Source organism: Taudactylus pleione, unplaced genomic scaffold (genome assembly GCF_031769625.1).
Source record: "Taudactylus pleione unplaced genomic scaffold, aTauple2 ptg000201l, whole genome shotgun sequence".
NCBI classification, from domain to species: domain Eukaryota; kingdom Metazoa; phylum Chordata; class Amphibia; order Anura; family Myobatrachidae; genus Taudactylus; species Taudactylus pleione.
This window is the reverse complement of record NW_028284603.1, coordinates 62,759,483-62,784,792: the sequence shown is the minus strand read 5'-3', so window position 1 is coordinate 62,784,792 and position 25,310 is coordinate 62,759,483. Positions and strand designations below refer to the sequence as shown.

General features: G+C 40.3%; 1 protein-coding gene and 1 pseudogene across 1 annotated transcript in view; one reads left to right on the top strand and one right to left on the bottom strand.

Moving 5' to 3' along the window:
- Positions 1-774: 774 nt before the first annotated feature.
- On the top strand, positions 775-8,466 carry LOC148518664 (uncharacterized; annotated as a pseudogene).
- Positions 8,467-8,514: 48 nt separating this feature from the next.
- The window catches only part of HNRNPLL (heterogeneous nuclear ribonucleoprotein L like), a 49,730-nt gene continuing 32,934 nt past the window's right edge, over positions 8,515-25,310 (bottom strand). The window contains exons 7-13 of the mRNA XM_088477427.1: positions 23,568-23,639; positions 20,042-20,256; positions 17,007-17,128; positions 13,834-14,035; positions 13,568-13,625; positions 13,378-13,476; positions 8,515-11,918 (exon numbers count right to left, since the gene is read on the bottom strand). Of these exons, the coding sequence (XP_088333553.1) occupies positions 11,863-11,918; positions 13,378-13,476; positions 13,568-13,625; positions 13,834-14,035; positions 17,007-17,128; positions 20,042-20,256; positions 23,568-23,639 (824 nt within the window). The 3' untranslated portion in view covers positions 8,515-11,862. The remainder of the gene's footprint in view (positions 11,919-13,377; positions 13,477-13,567; positions 13,626-13,833; positions 14,036-17,006; positions 17,129-20,041; positions 20,257-23,567; positions 23,640-25,310) is intronic.

The following is a 25,310-nucleotide window of genomic DNA, read 5'->3' as shown; positions in this document are numbered from 1 at the left end:
TTCCAGAACATGTGTAAGCTAAGGGAATCAATAGTAGACTTCACACCCCCTACTGACTGCAAGCCAGTGTGAAGGTGGAGAGAGTGAACGGTACTATTAAGAATAAACTGAGTAAGATCATGGCTGAAACTGGATAAGGATGGCCAGAAGCCTTACCGCTCGTCCTCCATAGCATCAGAACCACTCCCAGACCTCCTCTTAATCTGTCCCCCTTTGAGATACTGTTTGGGAGGCAACCTCATTTGATTATAAGTCCACAGGATGATTTGAAGAGTAATAATGAGGTTACTGTGCAATATCTTATAAAAATGAGTAGACAGCTGAAACAACAGCAACAGAAACTGAAAATGTTGTTACCCGATATGCCAGAAACAAACTGTCATGATGTTGAACCTGGAGAATATGTTATGATCCGAAATTTCTTACGCTCAGGTTGTTTGACAGACCGGTGGGAAGGTACTTATCAGGTGTTGATGACAAGCGCCACATCTTTGAAGGTAGCAGAAAGAGATACCTTGGTCCATTCCACTCACTGCAGAAATGTCAACCACCCGAAGGAGGTACAAGACGAAGTCGAGACAGACAACGTGGACCTGTCGATTGCGTGCCTGTTATGGGAGAACTAAAGACTGCCGTGAAAACACCCGAGCCAGAGACGTGTACAGATTACTATTCCAGCAATGGAGTGGCGATATGTTTGTTTCTTTTTCTTGTTCCAGGGTTCTTCTCATTCTTATTTGTTTCAGAATTTCCTATTTCTGTGACGGAGGACAGATGACGGAGAGGGAGGCCGATAGTGATGTCGATAGAGTGGAGTCAGAGGAGAGAGCAATAGAACGATCAGGGCAACCTATGGTCAAATTCAGTTCAGGGATTGTTAATAGATCTGTCAGCCATGGAACTTGGAGACAGTGTGAGGGGCTATTGTCTGAGGAATATTGTATCTGTGAGTACTGTGGATCCCTAGTTGATGAGAAGTGCGTCCAATGATGCCAGTCCAAGAATAATCTGTATTTGGGTGGGCATCCTTTAGAGGATTACCATTCCTTAGTGGGTAAGGTCTTAAACCAGACTGAATGTTGGATGTGCACTTACGTGCCTCAGGGACAACATAATGTAGGATTAGTACCATTCCCATTAAATTTCTCTGAGGTCCTTGAATTTCGGGGAGGGAGGTCCATAGACGGGAAGTATAACTTCATGAGGTCCCCTATTTTAAAGCTCCGCCAATACTCCGTAGATCGGTCTTTGCTGTGTCTGAACAGTTCATACATAGAAAGACTGGAGAATTGGGAATCAGACTTATTGGATCAGACAATGGCTCGCCACACCATTAGTGAAGAACACCAGAGACGAGGACATAGGAACAAACCGAATGTGGTAACTATTGGAAAAGTTCCTATGGGTTATTGTAAAAATGTTATTCAGGCTGAAACATGTCTTGAGCAGATGCGGACAATAGGCATAGGTAGTTTTGTTAAAACTTTGTGATATTGTGCAGGATCGTAATATACCATATGTCCTCCCAGACAATGTAGAAGAAGGGCATATTCTTGGTTATCTCTGAGTTTTATAGGTAAATTGGTCCCTGAGGTGATGACCCTTACACGTGATGAAATGATTTCTATCCATTAAACCGCACCACACCCATACATACACACACAGTATGAACATCGTGACAAAAGAAATATGATCCCTGGTGAAGAACATATAGTCACGCGGTTGATTAGTGAAACAACTGGCTTCCAAATTTTGGTAGCATTAGATCCCACCAGGATCACTCTGGGAACTTTACATTTTAGATACATCCAAGACCTGGCTAAATTAATGGACAAGATCACCGAGATGTATGATGACACTTTCAGGTATACGGGTAAGGAGCTACAGGCTTATAAAAAGGAATTGGTACAACATAGGCTAGTGTTAAACTACCTGACAGCTATTACTGGTGGATATTGTGTGACTTTGGCCACCCAATTTGGTGTCAAGTGTTGCACGTACATCACCAATAACACGAACGACCCTAAAGAGGTGATTGACCGGAGAATAGATGAAATCCTACAACTGAAATGGGAATTTCGGAAAGACCATAATACCTCTTTGTACGAGACTGAGGTAAAGGTAGAGGACTGGTTCTCATGGCTAAAACCTGTAAAATGGTTCTCCGGTCTAGGGCAGTGGGCCCAGGAAATGATTGCTAGTGTAGATAAGCTCCTTATTCTTATACTTGTTGTCATTTTAGTAATTGGTTTATGTGTCAGATGTGTTCTTACTGTATTGAAGTGTGGAAAATGTACCACCAAGGTAAATCGTAAAAGTGAAAGCCTAATGGTGGTGAGTGGTGGTGGTATAGGTACTAAGGTTGATAAAGAACTGCATTACAATCCTGAAATGTACTATCAGATAACATGTGAATAGGCTTTGTCATGTATAATAAAATATATTGTAAATGTTCCGTTAAACATCATAGATAATGTAGTCTCAATTCCCCCAAACTTCCTTTATAGGTTCGATGAGGTCCCACATCCTACCAATGGTCCCCTATAGATCCTCTTAGTGCGTATAAGGGTTGTTTTACCCTTTCTTGAAATGCATTATTGACGGTTCAGTGACCGAGTTGTCATACCGTCTAGAACATTAGATAATAATTTATTATGCATGACTAAAAAGGTTAAGAATAGAATGTGATAGTTTTAGGTTTGCTATCAAAGGGTGGACTGTCAGTCAAATAATTGGCTATGATCGCGTTACAATTATTATCTGACTATAGTCGTCTATGGTCGGATGACGTGTTACTAGGACGCTACTTTGCTTCGGTGCAATCCAGTGCGCACACATGCGAATCCACATTACACAGACGCACACACACACACACATATATATATATATATATACACACACACAGACGTTCGTATGTATATAAACATATGTACACAGATGCTCATATGCATATTCACACACAGACACATATTTGCTATTTCAATACACAGACGCACATATGCGAACGCATACATATAAAATGGTTCCCACACATTATAGTTAATAACCAGAATTATTAACGGTATTGTTATCTAATAATTATGATGTGAAACAGTGGACATGTCATGTTTGCTATCATACTAAATCCGTTTATTTGCAGACATCCGTTTCTATCGGCAAAGAAGTCGCATCATGCGTCCGCTAGTTATGGATGATAGGGAGTTATTGAATAGAATGTTATAACTTGTATGCAGTGTTGTAGCCAGTTGTTCGACAGGAAGCTACACAATGTAACCGCTGGAGGACTGAGCCATAGCCCTGATGACACCGTATGAACGGACCAATGACCAGAAGCAAGAACCAATGAGAACCTGTCAATTTGTCCCTTTGTTAACTCTGAAACCTGTAAAGGTATATAAGTTGTGTCCTGACCCCAGTGTACACACATCTTCTAGCGACCGCAGACTTCTGGATTGATGACTGTACACTGGGACCAGTGCGCATGCGTATGTATCGGTTGTACTATTTTCATTGCTTTTTACTCTAATTGTTAAATCTTACATCGTGTTATCCCTTTTACATAAATAACTTTTTGTGCTTTGGAACCACACGATTGGACTGGAAAGCAATTCTTTCTTAAGCGACTTACAGGAATCAATAATATATATATATACACATACACACACATTTTCTAATAACCTGTACCTAGTAGTAATCCGGGCCTATGCAAAATGGAAAAAGTTATTTTGTTGAGAATTTCAAGTCAATCAACGATCATTATTGATTACATAACAAAATAAATTTGTTTCTTTATGTATCGTTTCAGGTCTTTAGGCTTATTTAGTACTATCATTGGGATTGGGACTAAATAAAAATTCAGTTTAGTTTAAATTATCATGTCATTGCTGATGATGCATCTAATAATGATTGCATTGACAAAGGTTTATTTTACATTAAATACTTTTATTGATGATGAAGTTAGTTTAGTTAAGCAATGTGTTTCTGGTGCACTCACTGCAAAAGTGGATAATGAATCCGCATTTCTACTTACCAATCCATCCTTTGGTTAACATTTTTGGCTTTCAAAAGGTTAATATTACTTTGAACTTTTTATCCCATTGGGATCTTCCTTATATGGTTTTTAGTTTGAAGTGTTTGCTTACTTTATAGAATGGGTGATTAAACACGAAACACATAATAAATGAATTGTGTACATGTTAGCGGAATCAGTCAATGCAGGGACGGACCTAGCATAGGTTTTATTTTTAGGCTGCCTTGATTTGTCTGCTTTGCGGCTTCACTTTGCATTATGGTCTCTGTAGTCCTAGAGCGAGGCTCAGTGCACAGTACCGATATACTCCTAAGCCTACACCAAACCACAACTCCCAGCAGCACGCGGGTAACCATCCTCCTTACCCGTTGCTGGTTGGATCACTTGTCTGTACAGGGGCACGCTATTTAAGACCACGATGGACGACCTGCGGGAGCAAGGATGGGCTTACATAGTAGGTACACATTTGCCATATAGTCATATACCCACCTTAACAGCATTTAATACATGATAGGGGAAAAAGAGTAGGCAAGCTGCCTCTGGTAATTGTGTTCTATAATGAAAATTTTATCCATGGACATCAGTTGATTTGGTATTAAATAGTTTATGGGAGATTTTAGTGTACCAGACAGGGCATTTCAATTCTCTAGCTAGATAATGGACATGGGAGCTCATTCAGACCCGGACGCTAAGCTGCGCTCTCTCGCTGCTGTCAGGGGCGGGGTTTGCAAATTCCACGCTCACACTATCTGGTGTAAGGACGCCCCGAGAGCGACAGCAGAACGAACGCACGCCAGTATAAGACGCCCACCTTTCTCTCTTAGCACATGTCATCTCCATGAAGTTTTTGTTTCATCGGTGACATCAAGAGCCATCGGCCCTGGACGCAGCATTTGAGGTAGACCCTACCCCACCGCAATCACAGCAGACTGAAATACAACCAAGTGACGTGTACAATGACGCATCTTTGCTAATTATACACACCCATAAAACGCCATTAATATGCCCAGATACGCCTGCGTTCACACATCCACTCCCCCGTTCACAAGCAGTTACCACCCTCTAACGGCACTGTCACTCAAATTAGCGTCCAGTCTTTGTGTTAAGAGCGCACGATTCCTGACAATCGCCCATAGCGTGCGTCCGCGGCTTTGCGTCCAGATCTGAATCAGGCACATCGTTATAACAACGCAATATGATTTAATCCCTTAAAAGCTAAGGATAATTAGAATTTGTCCTACACATATACACCTAACATGGTATGTGCAAGTCCCACTCATCCTTCGCACTCATCTGGAAAGGGGGAGAGCAACCCAATTAGTGGCTTGGCCAGGATCTACCATTTGCAATGTTCCACTTATTGTAATTGCACAATATATACATAGACGAACATTGCAGGATTCTGAAGGGCACAATTTATCGAATTAATTGGCTTCAAGGTATTCAAAGTAGTAAAAATAATAGGTCACCCAGCATCACTTTCTTTCTGTGGGAGCTGGGAGAAGAAACGCCTAATAAAGGGCCTCATCCAGAGATGTACGCTAATGCCGTTGCTTCTGCGTCTGTGTAAAAATATGAAAATGTTGCAGGCGCCAGGATATGTATTGAGACGCCCAACTTTCGGAAATCAAGCGGCTGCGTACAAAGATGCATCTGTTGCAGATCCTTTAATCGACCTTCTGAGTAACCATACGGTCGTGCAGAATAGCCACAAGTACGGAGAGGCTGGAGCCATGTTATCTGCATACTGGATCGCAGACAGGGGCTGTGACACACCCTGAAAACAGTTGCGACGCGCTTGCGCTTTAGCTACCACTCCAGTTACCTACCCCAAACGCTCCTCGTCAATCACAATGCGAATAAAAATAACTGCGACTACGGTAATGTACCTTGAAGCATGCGCTGTGCGACTTAGACGCTCACCACGTCTAACCACCAATTACATCCTATACTACAGAAAGCATTAAGAAGTTCAAGGATGAGGGATAAGAGCACAAATCTCCTCAATCCTAGCTGCAATAAACTTAAAAGTTTCTTCATTTTAAAAAGAGAGCCTCTTGCAAATGAATTGACCCCTTAGTAGTTATTGTTTGGTGATCACCAGATAAGAAGACCATACATTGCAGAAAACATTAAGCAGCCAAAGAAAATTGTAGGGGTGTTGTAATAATCAGACTTCATTATCACCCCCTATCCTGGCTCCTACAAAATATGGGCACTCTTCATTCATTCAAATGGTGCCCACTTAGACATCATTGCCTGGTGATCACAAGACAATAACCACCTACCCTACAAAAAGCATTAAGAGGTAAAGAGATGGGGGGGGTTATAATACCCAGACCTCCCCCATCAGGGCTTCAATAAACAGTGGTTCGCTCAATTGAAGCTGTAGGTCAGGGGAATTAAACATGTGACCTTCCAGCTGCAGTGGAACTACACATCCCAGCATGCCCTGCTACCATTTTATCATGACCCAATATCAAAACCGTGGCAGTGCATGCTGGGATGTATGGTTCCATATGTTGAATACCCCTGCTGTAGTTTGTCTGGATTTCAAAATAATATATACCTTGTTGCATTACTGTTTTTAAGTGCAGATTTTATCAATAAAAAAAAGCTATAAAACCCTGTTATGTTTTTATTTTTTACAGTTTATAAGGTAACTAGTCTTATAAAAACGGATTAAAGACTTTGGCATTTTGTCATTATATTAGGATAGGTCAAAAAAATATTATTAGTGTATTTCAAGAGCACTGATTTTTCAGATACAGCTCATAAAATACCCGTCCATTCACTTTAAACATTGTGTACAAATGCTTCAAAGACATGGTTTATTTTTATTATTATTATACCATGCCCATGGAAGACTGCCTCCTATTCCCAGAAACTGTTATAACATCATGAAATGTTAGTGAAGTTGTATTTTATTACACTCAATGTCAGTTTAAGAGAGATAATAAGAATTCCCTGGGGCTAACTTTACTTGCAACATGGAAAACTGCACAACACAGACACACAGCACTAATTACATCAGTAACAAATAAAACAGAGCCCTACTGTTTATTAACAATATTGTAAAAATAATATTATAATCCCCTCATGGTAAAGCTACTGTCATATCTCAAAAGCAGTGAGTGGTCTTTGAAGTATTTGTAATATAGTGTTTCAACATTTCTCATGTGTTAGGTGCGTATCCACTAGACGAGAAAAATGAGCGATTGAACGACTAAGTCATTGTAATCGTTCAATCGCTCATTAACCGTGCAGTAAAAAGCCAGCAACGACCAGCGATGTGCGCTCCCGCTGGTCGTTGTCGGCACACGTCATCGCCTGAACATGCAGGCCAACCTGTCGATAGACAGGTTGTGCCCGTTTGGGGATGAGGGTGGGTGCTTGCACTGAAGGACATATCGTTCAGTGTGGGCACATTATACACTGCACAGGATGATGAACAATTGCATGGTTACAACTCGTGTAATGGATACGCACCTTGCGTTCCTTGATTATAGCACGGCTTGTTTGTTACTTCAATGATTCCTCAATACAGGGCTTGACAAATTTTTTTAAAATCTAGGAGCCAGACCACCGCCCCCCCAAAATAATTACGTGAGGAGCACAGCTCTGTGTGTTATGCAACCGTTATACACACTATACTAGTCCACAAAATGGTCGCAGTTGAATGGATACAGTAAAATGGAGGCCCCCTCACTGCTCTGCACAGCTCCCCTGCTCCACCCCCCAGTAATAACGAACCACATTTCACTTAAAATAATGGTGCCAGAAAGTACAACAAACCCCCCCTCCCCTCATGGTCACACCACTATCCCTCTGAAGCCGTTCTGCAATCCCTGGCCACGCATAGACCCTACTACCAGAGAGCTTTATGCAGCCGGAGATGGGAGACAGTAGATAGCCGGGACGTAGAGAAGGATCAGCGTAGACTGGGACAGACAGCAGGGATCAGAGCAGGCCAGGATGTAGAGGAGTCGTCAGTGCAGGCCGGGACGGGCACAGGCACAGCAGTCACCGCAGGCGACACTCAGCACATGCACTCCTGTGCATGATATGAACACTGCAATACTAAAGGCACAAATCTCTGCCAGAGCTGATGAGGATCTGTTTCCTCCCTCACTGCAAAATCTAGCAGTCAGGGAGCAAAATCTGGTAGCCATGGCGACCAGGCCCCCGGGATTTGTCAAGCCCTGCCTCAATAGCAGCACTGCTTGTTTGTTGCTTAATCTCTGGTAAATCTTGTATAATCCCAGTGCTTTGTGATCTACTTTCCTCAGCAGTCTCTGACCCAGGAGTCACAATTTAAAATACAGAACAAGCCGCATGTGGTACCTGCATTAAAAACCAGCGATACCACACATGCAGGTGCAAAGCCATGTCTTAATATACCGTGGCAAGGTTTTACCCTGAAAGGTCATTTGTAACCAAACACTAGATTTTTTTGTTATTTTGTTTGTTCTTTTTTCAGCATTTAAAAAAATAGCCTAGATTTAAAAGACAAATGTTCTCCACATTTATTCGATGTCTATTCAGTTGAATTGATGGTATACATTTACATTCTGGAGCAGTATCTATGCAAATATACACAGCTGTTAATAGTTTAAAAAGGTAAAGTGTGGCATATACATTATTTAAAAACACTTCGAAAAGAAAATTGCAGATATAGGAGAGGATGTCCCACACGACAATAGACAAATATGTGACACATCAGTATACGGCATGTTTAATTAGATCACAGCTGTTACTTAAAATGTGTAATACAAATCAAATGATGCTCAAACTTGTCCCCAGGCCTCAGCAGGTCTTATTGATCACTGATGAAGGCGGCTGGGAAGAAGGGGCATTGCACAACACAGGGCCAATCATCACTATTCCACATGATAGAATACAGGTTATGAAGATTTGTAGGAGAGAAAAGCACAGCACAACTAGTTATATGCTAGTTAAAAATCATGGACATAGTACTTTGTTATCACTTTAGCAAAGCAATTTAAGGCTATTCATTAACGGATCATACAAATATCCCCTGAAGAAGAACGTAGTAAGTTACCCCATTAGGACCGTGTGTTTCAGCCCACGTGACCAGACTTTCATGTTTGTTCTAGCCTCTAAGATACTTTATTCAGGAATTACTTTGTTACTTTGAGTTTACCCAAGCAAATTTAAGACAAAATGAGCATATTGGGATACATGTCCTTTTTCAGTTTGTAGATTACAGGTAAAAATAGCAGTACATTAAAAAAAAAATGAATTTAACTAATTTCCATCCATTTTTCCATGTTGTGTAACCCACAACAAATATATTCCACAATGTATTTTACAACTTGTAACGTTTATAGTCATACACAATACGCTTAACTGACATGTTATATAGAAGTAGTGTGTATTTATTTTTGGTGCTAAATCCCCTATAGGCTACAACCAGCACTGCAATGCTCACATGTAAAATACATGATTATAAGCAGGTAAGGGTGGGTGGGACCCCCACCCACTGATGAAGTCACTAAGCAGCACGTGACTGGTGTGCAAAGGCACCACATAGCGGGTCATTCCATAGAAATCCATTGTTTTTTACCTAGTGTTAACGTTTCTGACCACAAGCATCCTTGATAGTGATGCAAAAAGACTTTCTTACATTATGTTTGGCCAAGAGTGCATTTAATAGAGCGCTGCCTAAATACTAACCACTTCTCAGATGACTTGTTTCTAAAACCTGCTAACATTGGTCATTTACTTTATATACAAGAGATACTTGACTAATGAAGTTTGTGGTTTGATCTAAACTAATAAGGTATTAAAACGTAGATAAGTAAACATAATATGGACACTAATGTCGGGCATACTCTATACAAATATCGGGGCGATCCGCCCAATATCAGCAGATACCCCGGATAATTGCACTGTGTGTGCAGGAGACTGAGGGTAAAATATCAATTAGTCGGGCTTGCCTGATTGTCCAGCATGCCTGTCTGATGCAATATATGTTAAATGGTGGCTGCATCGGGTAGTGTATACCCACCACAGCCGACTGAGAGGCATTTCCCCTGTTCCTTCCCAGGAAAGGAATGGAGAAATGTCTCCTCCCCAGGGGCGGAGCATAGATATTCGGGCCTATACACTGAGGTATCTGACAGTATATGTCCACGATATCTGCTGGGTGACAGGCTGCCAGTTAAAATGTCTGTCGGTCTGACAGGCATTTTATCTGGCAGTGTATGCCCAGCAAAACAACTTAAAAACACATGCACAAACTGACAATGGCAACTATGGTTTCATCTATTTCATATAGACTGTGGGATTGTTCTGTTTGCCTACGGTCACTATTACAGTTCATGTAACCTGCTGTGAAAATAAGAGTGGCATAAAGACAGCCTGGCGTCCCTGTAGGTCTTCGTGCTGAAGAGATCATCTATAATTTCCTAGGAAAGTATTATTTTCTCAATAAACTCAATATGATCTCTAACAGCACAAAGCCTAAATGCAGACTGAACATTTCTCATAGGAGGTCTTAAAATAATCAAAAATATATATGGAAATAGTACCATATTGTACAGCTAGGTAGGGGTTTTAGGCATGGTAGCTTCATACATACCCCATGCTTTATATTAGGACTTGATGACCGGATTTCAGCTTTGACGAATTCCATTACTACCATGAAACATCATCATGTATTCCATCTACATTACTACTAGTTACTTATACTTTACATTAAAAAAGCAGACAAAATACTCCTAATTTCACACCAAATGAATAGTTCTGTGGGCATGATATTCACTCATCATCCCTGTGATTACACCCGGAGATGTAGCATTACTCTCACTGCTCTACAGGCTTGTAATAATATTCATTTTACGCCTCAATAAGAAAGCTACTATATGGTTTGCACTACACTAAAGTCAAAATATTATCGGACAGTGCCGCAAAGTGTCCATTTATCAACATTACAAAACAATGACATATGTATGCAGTATCAACGTTGTCTTCTGCATAGCAAAAAAACTAAATCTGTAGTTTGCAATAATAATGCCTTTGCAAGTTAATGAAATTAAATGTCAATTTTTTTTACAGTTTTTCTTTTTTGCTTTTAAACCACCAATTTTGACGCAAATGCCATGCCAGTGGATAAGGGGCCTTACAGCATTCAATTCCTGTATCTTTATGCTAATAACTAGTAATACAATAAAATACTTCTGTCTGTCCTGAAAAAAATTCCCAAATCTATGCAAATGTCATGCTTGGCTGTATTTTGTTACCATTTAAAAACTTAAATTGTAGAAAAACCCACAAGTGATTTTTGCATAAAATTCCTAAAACTAAAGATTGTAAAAATACATTTAAAATAAATTGTAAAATGTTCTAAGGTCTGTATTGCTGAATGGGTATGCACTATCAGTAACATGAAGGAAGTGCTTGGGCTCAAGCCTTAGTGATGCCAGTTGTTTCTACAGATATTCATATATATGCAGTATGCAATATTAGCTCAGTATGTATATAGCTAATGGGTGCACACTGATAAAAACACTAGTAGATGTAAAGTAGCACATTTCTAATACTAGGGCTACAATTTGCAATATATGGTGTGTGCTGACAACACAAGGAAGGTAAAACCTCAAAACAGGAAATATTGCGCTGTCATTGGGCAATAGCTAGATCCGCTCAATTGTACTCTCTAGACATTATCAGCATCATAATTATACAAGAAATAATATTATAAAACACATGTTGCTGATTTCAACACCCCATAATGTGTATCCATTACAATGCATTCATCATGCAGAGAACAACATGGAATCTGTGTTCACAAATCCTAATGAAAAGGTTTAAAGATGGGAGGAGGTGGAGAAACACAGTTTCAGGGTATACGGATTTGAGCCATCTGTGGAAGAAAAAGAAATAAATGTTAGCAGGGTTCTAAAAAGCATATACAGGTCGAGTCTCCCATATCCAAATATTCCGAAATACGAAATATTTTGATTTTTGATGGTTCAATGTACACAAACTTTGTTTAAGGCACAAAACTATTAAAAATAAAGTATAGAATGACCATAGGCTTTGTGTATAAGGTGTATATGAAACATAAATTTCATGTGTGTACACAAACTTTGTTTGATCCACAAAATGATTGAAAATATTGTATAAAATGACCTGCAGGCTGTGTGTATAAGGTGTATATAGAACATAAATGTTTAGATTTGGGTCCTATTCCTAAGATATTTCATTATGGTATGCAAATATTCCAAAATACGGAATACTCAGTTATCCAAAATGCCCCTGGTCCCAGGCATTTTGGATATGGGAGACTCAACCTGTACTTTTATTTACATATGTAGTAGTTCTAGTATTAGCCTTGAGCAGCCAATGTAACTTCAGTAGCATCTACATGCCATTCTCTTTATGAATGATATCACATGTGCCAGCACGGCCAAGTCACATGACCCCAGGATACATGAAGTGTATAAATGCAGGATTTGGGGGCTTTCTTGGATGTGCTGAATGCAAGGAACTGCCCGATGCAGCTTTATTTGACCAATGAAATAAACAAACAATCAAGCTACCTAAATCTACCGTTGCTGTCTGTTCACAACAAGTGTCTTTTTTTTTTTCTTTTTCTTAATGTTTTACCTCATTCCATGCTGGTACTATGCAGCATTACATTAGTGTACAAAAGGGCTCTTATTAAATGCTTTCCTTCTAAAATATAATATAATATAATAAACATGCAACTTTTCACACTGGAAATGTAATGTTGCATATGGCAACTAGGAGAGGGCAGCGTATACATTTGAATTTAAGGTAAGAACATAAATATATATAAAAAATAAAGGACACTCGTGTAACCCCTTAGTTCCTTTTTTGGTGGCAAATTAAGTGAAATTATTAAATGAACAGACCAACTAATAATGTTATTCTGGGAACCGGAATTATGGTAAAAGAGAGATTGTGAGTTGAAAAGGTCTAGTGCAAGAAAAACCAAACCACAGCAAACGCATTGCCGCTATTACAATGGGGGTTTCTCTTTTTGCTCTTCAAATAAAGCACATTAAAGCCCACTATAAGTAAGATGACCACTGCAGAGAAGAGAGCTGATAGCCTGAACAAATGCTGTCTGGCCTCTCCCTGCTGTTGGCTGGGCGCATCTTTTGGTTTGTACCACAGACTGTGGGGGGATCACACATCACTCTCATGCAGCAATCACAGAAAAAGCTGACAGACATCGCTCCTCATTGCCAGCGCTGGTCCAGGTCACACCCATCTAAACATTAGGTGTTTTCTGTCAATCTCATATTTAGAAATGTATAAAATTGTACAATTTGAGTAAAAGCAGCAGCACTTACTAGGCACTCTTATTTGGTAGTGATTTAATACTGTAAGGGCTTCCACTGCTTCAGTCTTTGTTTCCCATTCCAGCAGACCAGACAATGTCTTAGAGGATGCTGTAGGGGATATACAGTACCACAGACTAAGTGAGGAATACAGCCATACAATAAAGGGTTTGGTATACTACGGATATGAGACAATACTAACGTTTTGCATCAAAAACTTTGTATTTGATGAATTTAGGGACCTCGTGGTCTTCGCAGAGCTGTAATAAAAAACAAGTATAATTAAAATGATTATAAGTGCATTAATTTAATGTTGCAATATACTAATAGAGCAGCATAAGTTTGTGCTTTACCAGCAAGTTAAATAAATGTTAACACCGCAAAAGTAACTTTCCTGCATGTAACATATGTATGTACAACACAAACCCTGACAGACTAACACACATGGACACTATAAATATAGCTTACCTTTTGGAAAATTTCTTCTTCTATGCACAAGGGGACATTATAGTAGTGCAGTACACAAGATGGCGGCTGGATTATGTTCTTAGAGGCCTGCCCAGCGCTGGTAAATCGGTTATTCTTGCTCATTGCAAAATCCTTGTAACTGCTTGTGCCATCTTCAAGTTCAAAAATCTGGCTTGGGACGACAGAGTGCTGCTTTGACACACTGCAATGAAGACAGAAACTATCAAGCCATGTTTTCTTTTAATATATAGTAAAATATTCCATTTGGAAAACAATAATGTGAGATATTGAATAACAGACGGCCTATAATATTAAAAGTAATACAAATGTAAATAACAGTAATTATCAACATCAACATTTATTTATAAAGAGCAAGCATATACCATTGAACGTTACAGCTGGGAACCCGAATAATTAAACAAGAATGAGTATTAATGGAGAAGCGTCAAGAGGGACCCTCCTTGCAAGCGTACAATCTATAATGAAATAGGAGTTTGATACATGAGGATAAGTGCCACATAATGCACGGCCATGTACTGAACAATAATCATTGCAACCAGCCAACTAAACAGCTGGTTGGGATAATTATCGTTCAGTGTATGCCAACAAACAATCGCGCAAATGCAAAAAAGCGCTAAAAACGGTCACTTATAACTGGTTTGGTTTTCGAACATGTTTCATTGGACCAGTTTCCAACCAGCAGACAGTGTTCAAATTCTTAACTCACAGAAGGGCTTTTAGTGCCGGTTAGCCCAAAATAAGGGGAAAAGCGACGTTAAGTCCCCCCAGGGGCGGCCAGGCTGCAAACATATATGCCCTACTAAGTATAAGCAGCCCTAGAGTAGGTTACCCTAAAATCAGGGTGGACCCCATATCTGGTTTCATCCCAATATTTGAGTAACTGCCCTTAAGCTGAAAGGGCTAGAGCTGGTTAAGAATTGGGGGGATCCTCACACTTTTTATTTTTATTAGTTTCTTTTGTTTACAATAGAAGGTATGGGGTGAAAAGACTTGTGACAAACAACCTTTAGAGACAGATTAAGTGGACATATCTGATGAAAAATTAAGTAGTATATGGAGTCAAATGTTATCATTTAGTTGGGCACACAATTGTTCAGTTCCTTGATTTGCAACGGTAGTGTACAGCCATCTTAGGGGTAAAAAGTGCCTTATGGGGTTATATGATCCAGGCACACAGCAATGCTGGTCTGGGGTCAGAGAATTATGTGAGCATAGAAAGAGAACACATGTAAGCTTTGTGTGAACTGTGTAGGGTGGTAATTGGGTAGAGTAGCTTATGCAGGTTGTGTGGGTGGTTCAGGAATTTAAGAAGCTTGCTGGTAGAGTTAAATATTCAAAGAACTCTTAGAAGGTTTGTAGGCTAGAAGAAAATCTTGTTGTGGGGTAGCCCAAAAAAAAGTCTTATAAGCCAGAATGAGAGCAGTTAATGGGTGAGAAGAGACTTGGATATTCTGAGATAAGTGAAGAAACGTACAGTCAGGTGCACAAATATTGGGACATTGACAGAAATTTCATATTTTGGCCTCTATTCACAACCACAATGGCTTTGAGATGAAACAAACAAGATGTGCTTTAACTGCAGACTTTCAGATTTAATTTGAGGGTAATTACATCCAAATCAGGTGAACGGTGTAGGAATTACAATGGTTTCTATATGTGCCTCCCACTTTAAGGGGCCAAAAGTAATGGGACAAACTAAACAATCCTAAATCTAACTTTCACTTTTTAATACTTTGTTGCAAATCCTTTGCAGGCAATTACAGCCTGAAGTCTGGAACACATAGACATCACCAGACGCTGGGTTTCATCCCTGGTGATGCTCTGCCAGGCCTCTACTGCAAATGGCTTCAGTTCCTGCTTGTTCTTGGGGCATTTTCCCTTCAGTTTTGTCTTCATCAAGTGAAATGCATGCTCAATCGGATTCAGGTCAGGGGATTGACTTGGCCATTGCATAACATTCCACTTTTTAGCCTTAAAAAACTCTTTGGTTGCTTTTGCAGTATGTTTCAAGTCATTGTCCATCTGCACTGTGAAGCACCGTCCAATGAGTTCTGAAGCATTTGACTGAATATGAGCATATAATATTGCCCGAAACACTTCAGAATTCATTCTGCTGCTTTTGTCAGCAGTCACATCATCAATAAATGCAAGGGAACCAGCTCCATTGGCAGCCATACATGCCCAAGCCATGACACTACCACCACCACTTCTGCAGCAATACTGGCTGCCATTCCAAGCACCCTGCTAGCCAGAAACAAAGGTTGTGGGGCAGTGCTATAGCCACCCACAGTCCTCTTTGCAATAGTCAATGGGGCAAATTAAGAGTGCATTGATTAAACATTTTTATGGGTCTATTACCATGCATATATAATTTCTACAATTTGGAAATTATGACAGGGGTTTCAAAGCATCCATAAAGCTTATAGATAGGGGTGCCATATCACCCCTTTAATTCAAGACACATATGAATTACACAGGCTCTGTGGCTGGCTGACTTCAAGTCTCCATTTCACCTGGTTTAATCAGCCACAGAACCTGTGTGATTCACGTGTCACAAATTAAAGGGATGATAGGGCAAGCCTACTTATAGAGGGCACAACATGGCTTCAAGTTCAACTACTGTTAAAACAACAATACTTTCATCTAAAAGTTGCTGCACCTGCCATGGTAAGCAGTTTATCGACAATTAGAATGTGGAAAGCCTAATGCAGACACGGCACTAATGCTAATCACCTAATGCCAATCAAAACATTTCAACCGTGTTGGCATTATAGATTTAATCAGGATGGTAAACTATAATGTTTAGAGCTTTAATGCCAACATGTTTCAAATGCTTTCGTTTGCATTAGTATCCTGCCGGCATTACAATGTCGATATTCTACCCATCGACAAATGATTTTACTCCCCCTACTCTAACAATGAAATGAATTTTGCATTCCCAGTGGCATGACATCATACATACAAGTAGTAGTTTGGTAAAAGTTATAGACTGCAAAATGTGAGGATATTAATTGTTCTGACTTGTTACAGACAAGAAAATATAGTGGTTATAAAGTTTGTCAAAATGGAAGCCAAAGTTTTTACAAAAAATATAAAAATAGGAGTATATACAACGATGATTACATTTAATAGCATAATTGCTTATTACTTACCAAACATTTAATCTCTTTCCAAATATCTTCACATTATTAAGATGAGTGACTGCCCTTTCCACAGCATACTCATCACCCATCTCCACAAGGGCAGTGCCAGGAATGGTCTTCATAAACTTTACCTGGAATGAAGGAGGAAAATGTAAGGGAACCAGGGAGAACGGAGCAGCGTAACTCACAGGAGAGCGGTTCATAAAACATGCGTCATAATAAGGATCACGCGTGCTGTACAGCTCTTACATACAGGTTATGAGATGAATTCATGGTGAAACATAAATCAGATACCACATCTGCCTGACTGGTGCTGTATGTATAAACAATAATATTACTGGGTGCGGTTATAGTAGGCCTCTGTGGTAGCCTTTATTTGTGTGTCCTCAGAACACTTCTTTCATATACGCGGTAGTTAAAATATCACCACAAACTACCTGGTAACAATATCTATTAAGCCCAGAATGACATGTTTTAGTGTCAGAGTTCCCTATTAACATTAGTATGTTAAGAGTCTGGGGCAATCCTTTCACTGAACAAACAGTTAATAATCACAGAAGCAAAGTTAATCTGTACTAATAATATAAGAATGTAGTGTGTCTGTTCCAAGTCGGCACAAAACTACTGAACGGATCTGCATGAAAACTGCATCATTTTGTAGTGTAGGGATGGGGAACCTCAGGCCCGGGGGCCATATAAGCCCCGCAGAATCATTTAGTCTGGCCCTCAGAGCTTTTTTTCTGCTAGCCTCATCTGGCTAGCAAGGTACCTAGAATGGCACCCTACAGCCAGAATCTATGCAGCAGTGCCGCCTGGAGCGTCCTTAGGATGCTTCAGATCGTCACACTGCTGCCCTTACAGCTCCCTTTACATTGCTGTAATCACCGGCGATTGTGGCCCCGCCCCGTGTGACATCACATGGAGGGGGCGTGGCCTGATAATAATGTTATATATATATATCAAAATGGCCCTCGGCAGAAAAAAGGTTCCCCACCCCTGTTGTAGTGAAACCTCCTAGAAATGACCTGCACTTTATTTCATCTCGATCTGTCAAGTTAAAGCTGAGCAATAATAAAAAAAAAAAAAAAAAAACAACAACATTTATTGACATCATCAATGCAAGAGATGAGATAGATGTGGCACCATGTGCGCAGCTGGTAAGTGGTGGGGGGAGAGGTGCTTTGGGCCCGCATTCACTTGAATAGGCTACATAGCAGTCTGTGCACAGGGCACACAGTGACATTGGTGTGAGTGGTGGGTGAGGGCGGTGCTGCCACTAGTATGTATAGCGCTGCTGGTTATGAGGCCACTCCCGCAACAGGGCCTCCTAGGCAAAGCTCTACAACTAAAAAACATGCTGGCAGAAGCGATTTCAACGTGGGCGAGGCCGCAGGCAACAGCTAGTGATGAAATAATTGCAACCATGACAGTTAAATTTAGGGTTTATGCTGGAGAAATCTTACACTTCATAGCAGAGTCATAGTGGGAAGTTAAGAGCGGGGGGGGGGGGGGGCATTACTTAAAAAGTGTTATACATTCAGTGTTTCAAAATCATGGTAACGTTGACTTAACAATACTGTATGTCTAGCTAATGCATCCGCTAAGCAGTTTTACGCCATCACACTGTGCAGCTTATAAGCAGAATTAGGGAGTTGCTCTGCCATCTCTGCCTGTTTTATCACATGATGAAATAAATGTGTGATGAACTGCAAATTCACCATTAGCACTCTTTGAAATATATTGGTTTAAAAATACAATGTTTTTAAAAAAAGGACTGATATAATGTGTCCAGGGTTGAATTCTATGCTGTTATTTTTGTAATTTGTATATTTTTTAAGAGAACTGTTTTTACCATTTGTTTATACAAGTCATGTTATATTGTTGTTTGATGTAAATGCATGTGTGTAATTACATTGCTGTTTTTAACCTCAGAAATACCTATTTTTGTATTGTGGTCAAGCACTGATTGAATCATTAACCAACAGCTGTGACTCAATAATGATTGGTCCCTGGCACTATAAATGCACACTTCCGGCTATATGGTGTATTTACCTTCTAAACTAACCTTTGAGAAAGGTGTCAGGTGCGCTAAACTACATTCAAAGTGCGCAGGATCATTTTTCTTTTAATTATCCAAGAGTTTGCCATTTCTCCAAAGCCAGCAGCTCAACACACTTGGATTACGTTATTCTGATATAATTATTAACATTTTATTTAATTGCTAGTTGGTTATAGGAAATTGCCATTTTTTGAGTATATTGTGTGTAAATTGTTCAAAAGATAAGATATGGAAAGAACTGGTTTTGATTAAATTCAGAAAATAGTTGTATGTGTGAGCTGTGATTCGCAAATTGCATAATCAGGCCCCGCCCACTACTAAGTAGTAATGTGAATTACTTCCTCGTGAAGTTGTGATGGGGCCGGAAGACGCAAATCACAAGGTGTAACAAGCACAAAATTTGTCACCACAACATTCCAGAGGGGATTTGGTCAAAATCCTGACAGGTGGGATACCGCCACCGGTCAGAATCCCGGCGCAGGCATCCCGACGGTAAGTACTGGGGAGCGTTATGTATAGGTGTTAGGCACTAAGGGGGGAGTGATAGGTTTAGGATGCGGGGAGGGGGAGGCTAGGCTTAGGCACTAGGGGAAGGTCAGGTTTAAACACCGGGGAGGGAGGGTTAGGTTTAGAGGTATGGAGAGGTGGTGGGCTATGATACTGACAGACAGGTGTCTATATCCCAACCCTGTTCGGGATGCCCGTCAGTATTCTGATCGTCAGGATCATTAGTACCGGCATCCCTTACCCAACCCTTCCAGAGAGCAGGCAATATGAATAATGCTTCATACAAAATAGGTAATGACCTACTGTATATTAAGCATACTATATGTCTATTATTTATAGCACACATATGCAAAAGGAGGGGGATAATGAAATATGGGAACCATATACCTGCCTTTGCTAACATGACACCTTATTTGTGATGCACATTTTTTTTAAATTTATTTAATTGAGCATTTAAATGAAATGATTCCCAATGTACCTTTTCAATGTTACCGTATAAGCAGAACAGGTTGAAAACCCGAGAACAGTTCATCTTTTCTTGATGCAGGCCACTAACCATGGCTACTGAACCAACAGGAGGCCCACTATGCATGTATGAAGATGTCTGGGGCAGAGGGTAAGAAACCAGCTCTGGAGTGTCCCTAGATCCCATCCTGTAGCGATTAGGTAATGGTAACAATGGACCATGGTTTCCTGCAGATGGGAAATAAATGGGTTTCTGCATAGTGCATAATAAAAAAATGTAAAAGGATACTATATACCACAGTTTTACTATACGAGACTGGACAATCATTTCACTACTAACAACATTGCCATATCCGATTATGTTTTGAAGACAAAAGAGGCTGATCCAGCACTAAACGCAGATTCCGGATTATCGAGAATCTTCACAAGCCCAGGACCGTACTGCGAATGTGCAGAACAGGTCCTGCATGATCGCACGCAGCCCTTTCTATGCCTCTGCCTGTTTGACAGGCAGAGGCATTTAAGGTGCGATGCAGGGGCGGGGACGGCAGGCGTTCCCGGAAACAGTGAATGTCGGCCCTTTTTCCGGGAGTGGCAAGGCCACGGCTGCGTCCATGGACGTAGTTTCCTGGCCTCGCAAGCCAGCCAGCCTGAGTAAGCTGAGGCTTACTTAGCTGGCTAGCGGCCAGGCACCGTCCACCCTGCAGTCGCAGTGCTGGGATCGCAGATGCAGCAGGGGGCGGCATTTGCATATTAGCAAGGACAGAATTGCAAAGCTGCTTGCTTACAGCTTTGCATTTCTGTCCTAAGCTGAATCACCCTCAAAATGCCCATACCAAGTTTATTTATGAAGACCTTTACATTCAGGGATGAAAATCGCTCTAATGTGTACACGCGGTACGATAGTCCCGGTACACATCGTCCAGTGTGTACCTAGACTAAGCTACATATGAGAGGAAGGATTGGAACCACCAGGTAAGATTCAGATGTTTGACAACAGGGAGTATGTACAGTAATCAGCACTTGAGTATATCATTGTAGCAAGGGAGTACTAGGACTGCACACTCTAATTTTAAACATATTAAGAGGTGCTAGCATGCTGAAACTTGTAGTACCATGCAGGAAAAAGGAAATACATGTGCACACTCTAAGGGATAATTTTAAAGTGAGTCTTTATAGAAGTGGAGATGTTGCCCTTAGCAACCAACCAATCAGATTCTAGCTATTATCTTCAAAAAGGTGCCAGAGAAATGAGAATCAGAATCTGATTGATTGATGTGGGTAACACCTCCACTTCTATAAACCTGCATATACCCCTAAGCCAGGGGTTCCCAACCACGGTCCTCAAGGCACACTAACAGTCCAGGTTTTAAGGATAGCCATACTTGAGCACAAGTGACTTAATCAGTACCTCAGTTATTTTGATTTAACCATCTGTGCACAATCATGGATATCACTAAAACCAGGACTGTTAGTGTGCCTTGAGGACCGACGTTGGGAATCACTGCCCTAAGCACTAAGACTACTGATAGCCAAGCAGGGGGTTTCCTCCTTGGCTCTTCTGGAGAAGGTTGGTTTAGAATTGACTCCATTGTAATTTCTCCTGGCTAGGAGCCCACTCTCTCGGTGCCCCCCTTTGTTGCGGCAGGAGCATAGCGTTTGGCTTGCTGCAGCTAAGATTAAGAGGGAATCAGAGCTTGATCCCTGTTCTCCACTCTTTAGAAACTCGCTCTTCCCAGAGGTACGTAAACTTGAGGTCAGTTCTGTGTGGATGTCTCACAGGATTGCCACAGTTGGTCAATTATACCAAAATGGCATCCTCCACTCCTTTGCTTATTTGTCCTCTATCTTTGGCCTTCCAGCTCATCTGTTTTTTTTTTTTGTTTTTTTTTAAGATATCTGCAACTTAGACATGCTCTCTGGGCACAGTGCGGGAGCAGTTGCCTCTGTCTTCTTGGAATCTCCAGTTCGATTGTTAGTCCGCACACTACCTGGTCGAAGGTCCATTTCTCTGGTTTACTCCTCTCTTCTGACACGACAGGGGGCTGATGGGCTGTGCAGCCTTAGATTTCAGTGCGAGGTAGACCTGAGCGTCCTGTTGGATGAAGATTTGAGATTCCTACTGAGATCCCCCACGAGATGCCCAGTTTATGCCAGATATTAGCTAATTTAACTTTATATCCTACACAGGGTCTATTGGACTCCGGTTAGGCTTCATGGTTTTGGAGGATTGTGTTTGGACGCCTGTCTGGTTTCTGGCAATTGCTCTGGTCCTGTCCTATTGGTCACTTCCTTTTGGTCTGAGTTGTTGCTTGTATACAGGGTACAGGTATCAGGATTTATCTACTAGACCCTAGTATTTCCCTCTTGGGCCTCTGCCTAGCGGATTCTCTCACCTCCTCTTTGCGATTATATGTGAGTAAACACATTGGCCCAGGTTTGTATTGCCTGAAGCTACATGGCTCCTAATCCTTCCCCTATTCCATCCTGGGTAGCTCTAGTGAATGGAACCATTTCTCACAAAAGCTTTATGTATCTCAAAAGACAGTGTCCTCTTAAATTTGGGCCCTCTGGCAAACATTCAGATATGCTTGACCACTCCTAATCCCCCTGCGGTACTATTTGCTGAAGTGTCTCTGGCGGCTTATGTCTTTATTCATTTTTAGGATTTTCTTATTACTCCTAGATGATATCATGGTTTATGATTTTGTGTTGTTTCTTCATCTCTTATTTAGCTTTTTTTTCGTTATTCCTACTCTGTAATAACCGTCTACTTTTGTTGCATATTTGTAGTAGTATACAGTATTTTGTATTCCAGATTTCAGCGTGATCTTTTTGTCATAGGAAAACTTTCAATAAAAATGCTTGATTCAAAAAAATACTGATAGTCGAAATAATTTTGATAAACTCTACAATTAACATGGAGTATAAATTAGGTACATGTTTGGCCAAAAATGCTTGCCCATCCGACACGTCAAGGTGAGCTCCATCAGATGGGTCCCTAACATCCCTAATAACACATCTACTTATCCAGGACTTACCTAAATTGTAGTGTTTATCAAAATTATTTTGACTATCAGTATTCTTAGTGCTTAGAGTGTGCACCTGTATTTCATTGTGGTGCCTTCCAATTAGAGGCTACTTTTATTGCACATTGCGCTGATATCCATTTGAATCTTACCCAGTCGCGCTACCCCTCAAGAGCTCAAAGAGTGACCACATCTGCCACAGCTCCAGTGAAGGACATGATCCTAGGGGACTTAATACTGCAAATAAAACCTTAGTTGGAAAACTGAATTTTAAATACCACCCTTTGGGTCATTATTGGCGAGAGATATCTGATCCATTACAAAGAACATAAAAAACATTTTTAACTGAAAGAGGAAAAATAATACATACGGTTAGCTAGGCCACTAGCCATACATGTAAAATATGCACATTCTACTACACATCCATGCAGCATTAAAGAACTAGTTATAGCATTTCAACAAAACCAGTAAGAAGAAGCAATCTCCCAAATTCTGCAAAAGTTAATTTACCATAACCATCATATCTGTAAGATGATGGGTGATCTCCAAGAATGGCTTGTCTCTGATGCCCCTTGCCACGATCTGAATGAAATAAAAAAATAAAATAAAACATTTACAGTAATTTAAAACATATTTGAGAATTGAAGCAAAGCTGAAACTCACCCATCCGTTTATGTGTAATACATTCCTACATAATGTCACTTTATTCCCCAACACCAATAACCACATAAAAACATAAAACATTATTATTAATATTAATTTAACAGCAGTTCTAAAAGTCACTCTGATAAAATAACTAAGCCGATACTAAGCACGGCTAATCATTTGATATTTAACATTTGCACTATAATAGGAGGGTATTCAGGTCTACCGGTGGGAACTATACTCTAATGATAAACAGATAATAAAGCTGTAAGGTTCAGTTTGATAGCCATAGAAGATATGAGAGGGACTACCAAAGACTTTGTTACCTATGGCATGCCACAAGGAAATCGATTGGCGATCACAGAATAGTACATTTGAAAGTGCAGTATAAATACATATTCAAACAGTACAAAGTGTAAGAAAAGTAAGTATTCCATAGTACATTATCATATTGACATTTACATACATCAGGCATAAAACATGACCAATAACATATCACGCGTTTCAAACAGTACCTGAATTGTACTACAAGCTGCACCAGCAAGACATTTTCAAAGAGGTCTCCCTTCAAGAGGTTTCAGCATAATCCAAAAACAACCTGTATTACATGGTTTCAACAATTCAGTTAACACAATGTTTAAATATAATTGCTGAATAGATTTCATGCTAGTACAATTATAAACGCATCATTGAAATTAGCTACTAGATTATTTTATATATCTATATACACACACACACACACACACATATATAAATAATATAATTATAATTAATATAATTAAATATAATTTTAAATTATAGTAAGTAAAATAAATAGCATGCTGCAGAGTATGTTGTAAAGAGCATTCTTTAGATAAATGTAAACTCAATCTGTCACAGTTTGCTTTCAGTACTGAATACTACAACAATTATATTGGCACAGTAAAGGTGCCCACACACGGTACAAGATTATTCACAATCTGGCAGTTTTCTGGCCAAGACACTGGATGCCTACATGGAACGAAGAGGACATGATCCATGCATAGGGAGAGGAGAGTATGTTTTTTGTTTTTTACAGGTATTGGTGGATTACTACTTGGAAAAGGGGATGTGAATGGCTTCAGGCAGGGATACTAAGTGAGTATGTGTGAAGGTTGTACTTTCACGGTGTGTGTATTTTGTCTTTATTTTAATATTTCTTTTGCAGGTGAACTACAGGTACCAGCTGGCCTGTATTTTACACAGATGCATGGACGGATCTCATTAACCCGTCCATCTGTGTCTTATTGATTTTCTTTATCACAGCTGCTTGCAGCAGGGATCGCTATGATCCGTGCGTGCATCTGTGATTAATTTTTTGTTTTAACACAGATGCATGCATCACAGATCTCCCTGATCAGTGCATGCATTTGTCTGCTGTCGCGCACGATCTAATGATATTCAAATCGTTAGATCGTGCACGATAGAGCTTGTGTCACATTGTGCAGTTTTTGCTGCACATTGTGTGATGGAATGCCGGGGAGCTGCTGGGGGGGGGGTGTGTGGGGAGTTCAAGGGAAATCGTTAACAAGATCGTATTGTTGCCTACATCGTTCCGTGAGTAGGGGCCTTAACATGGTGTTCCCATTG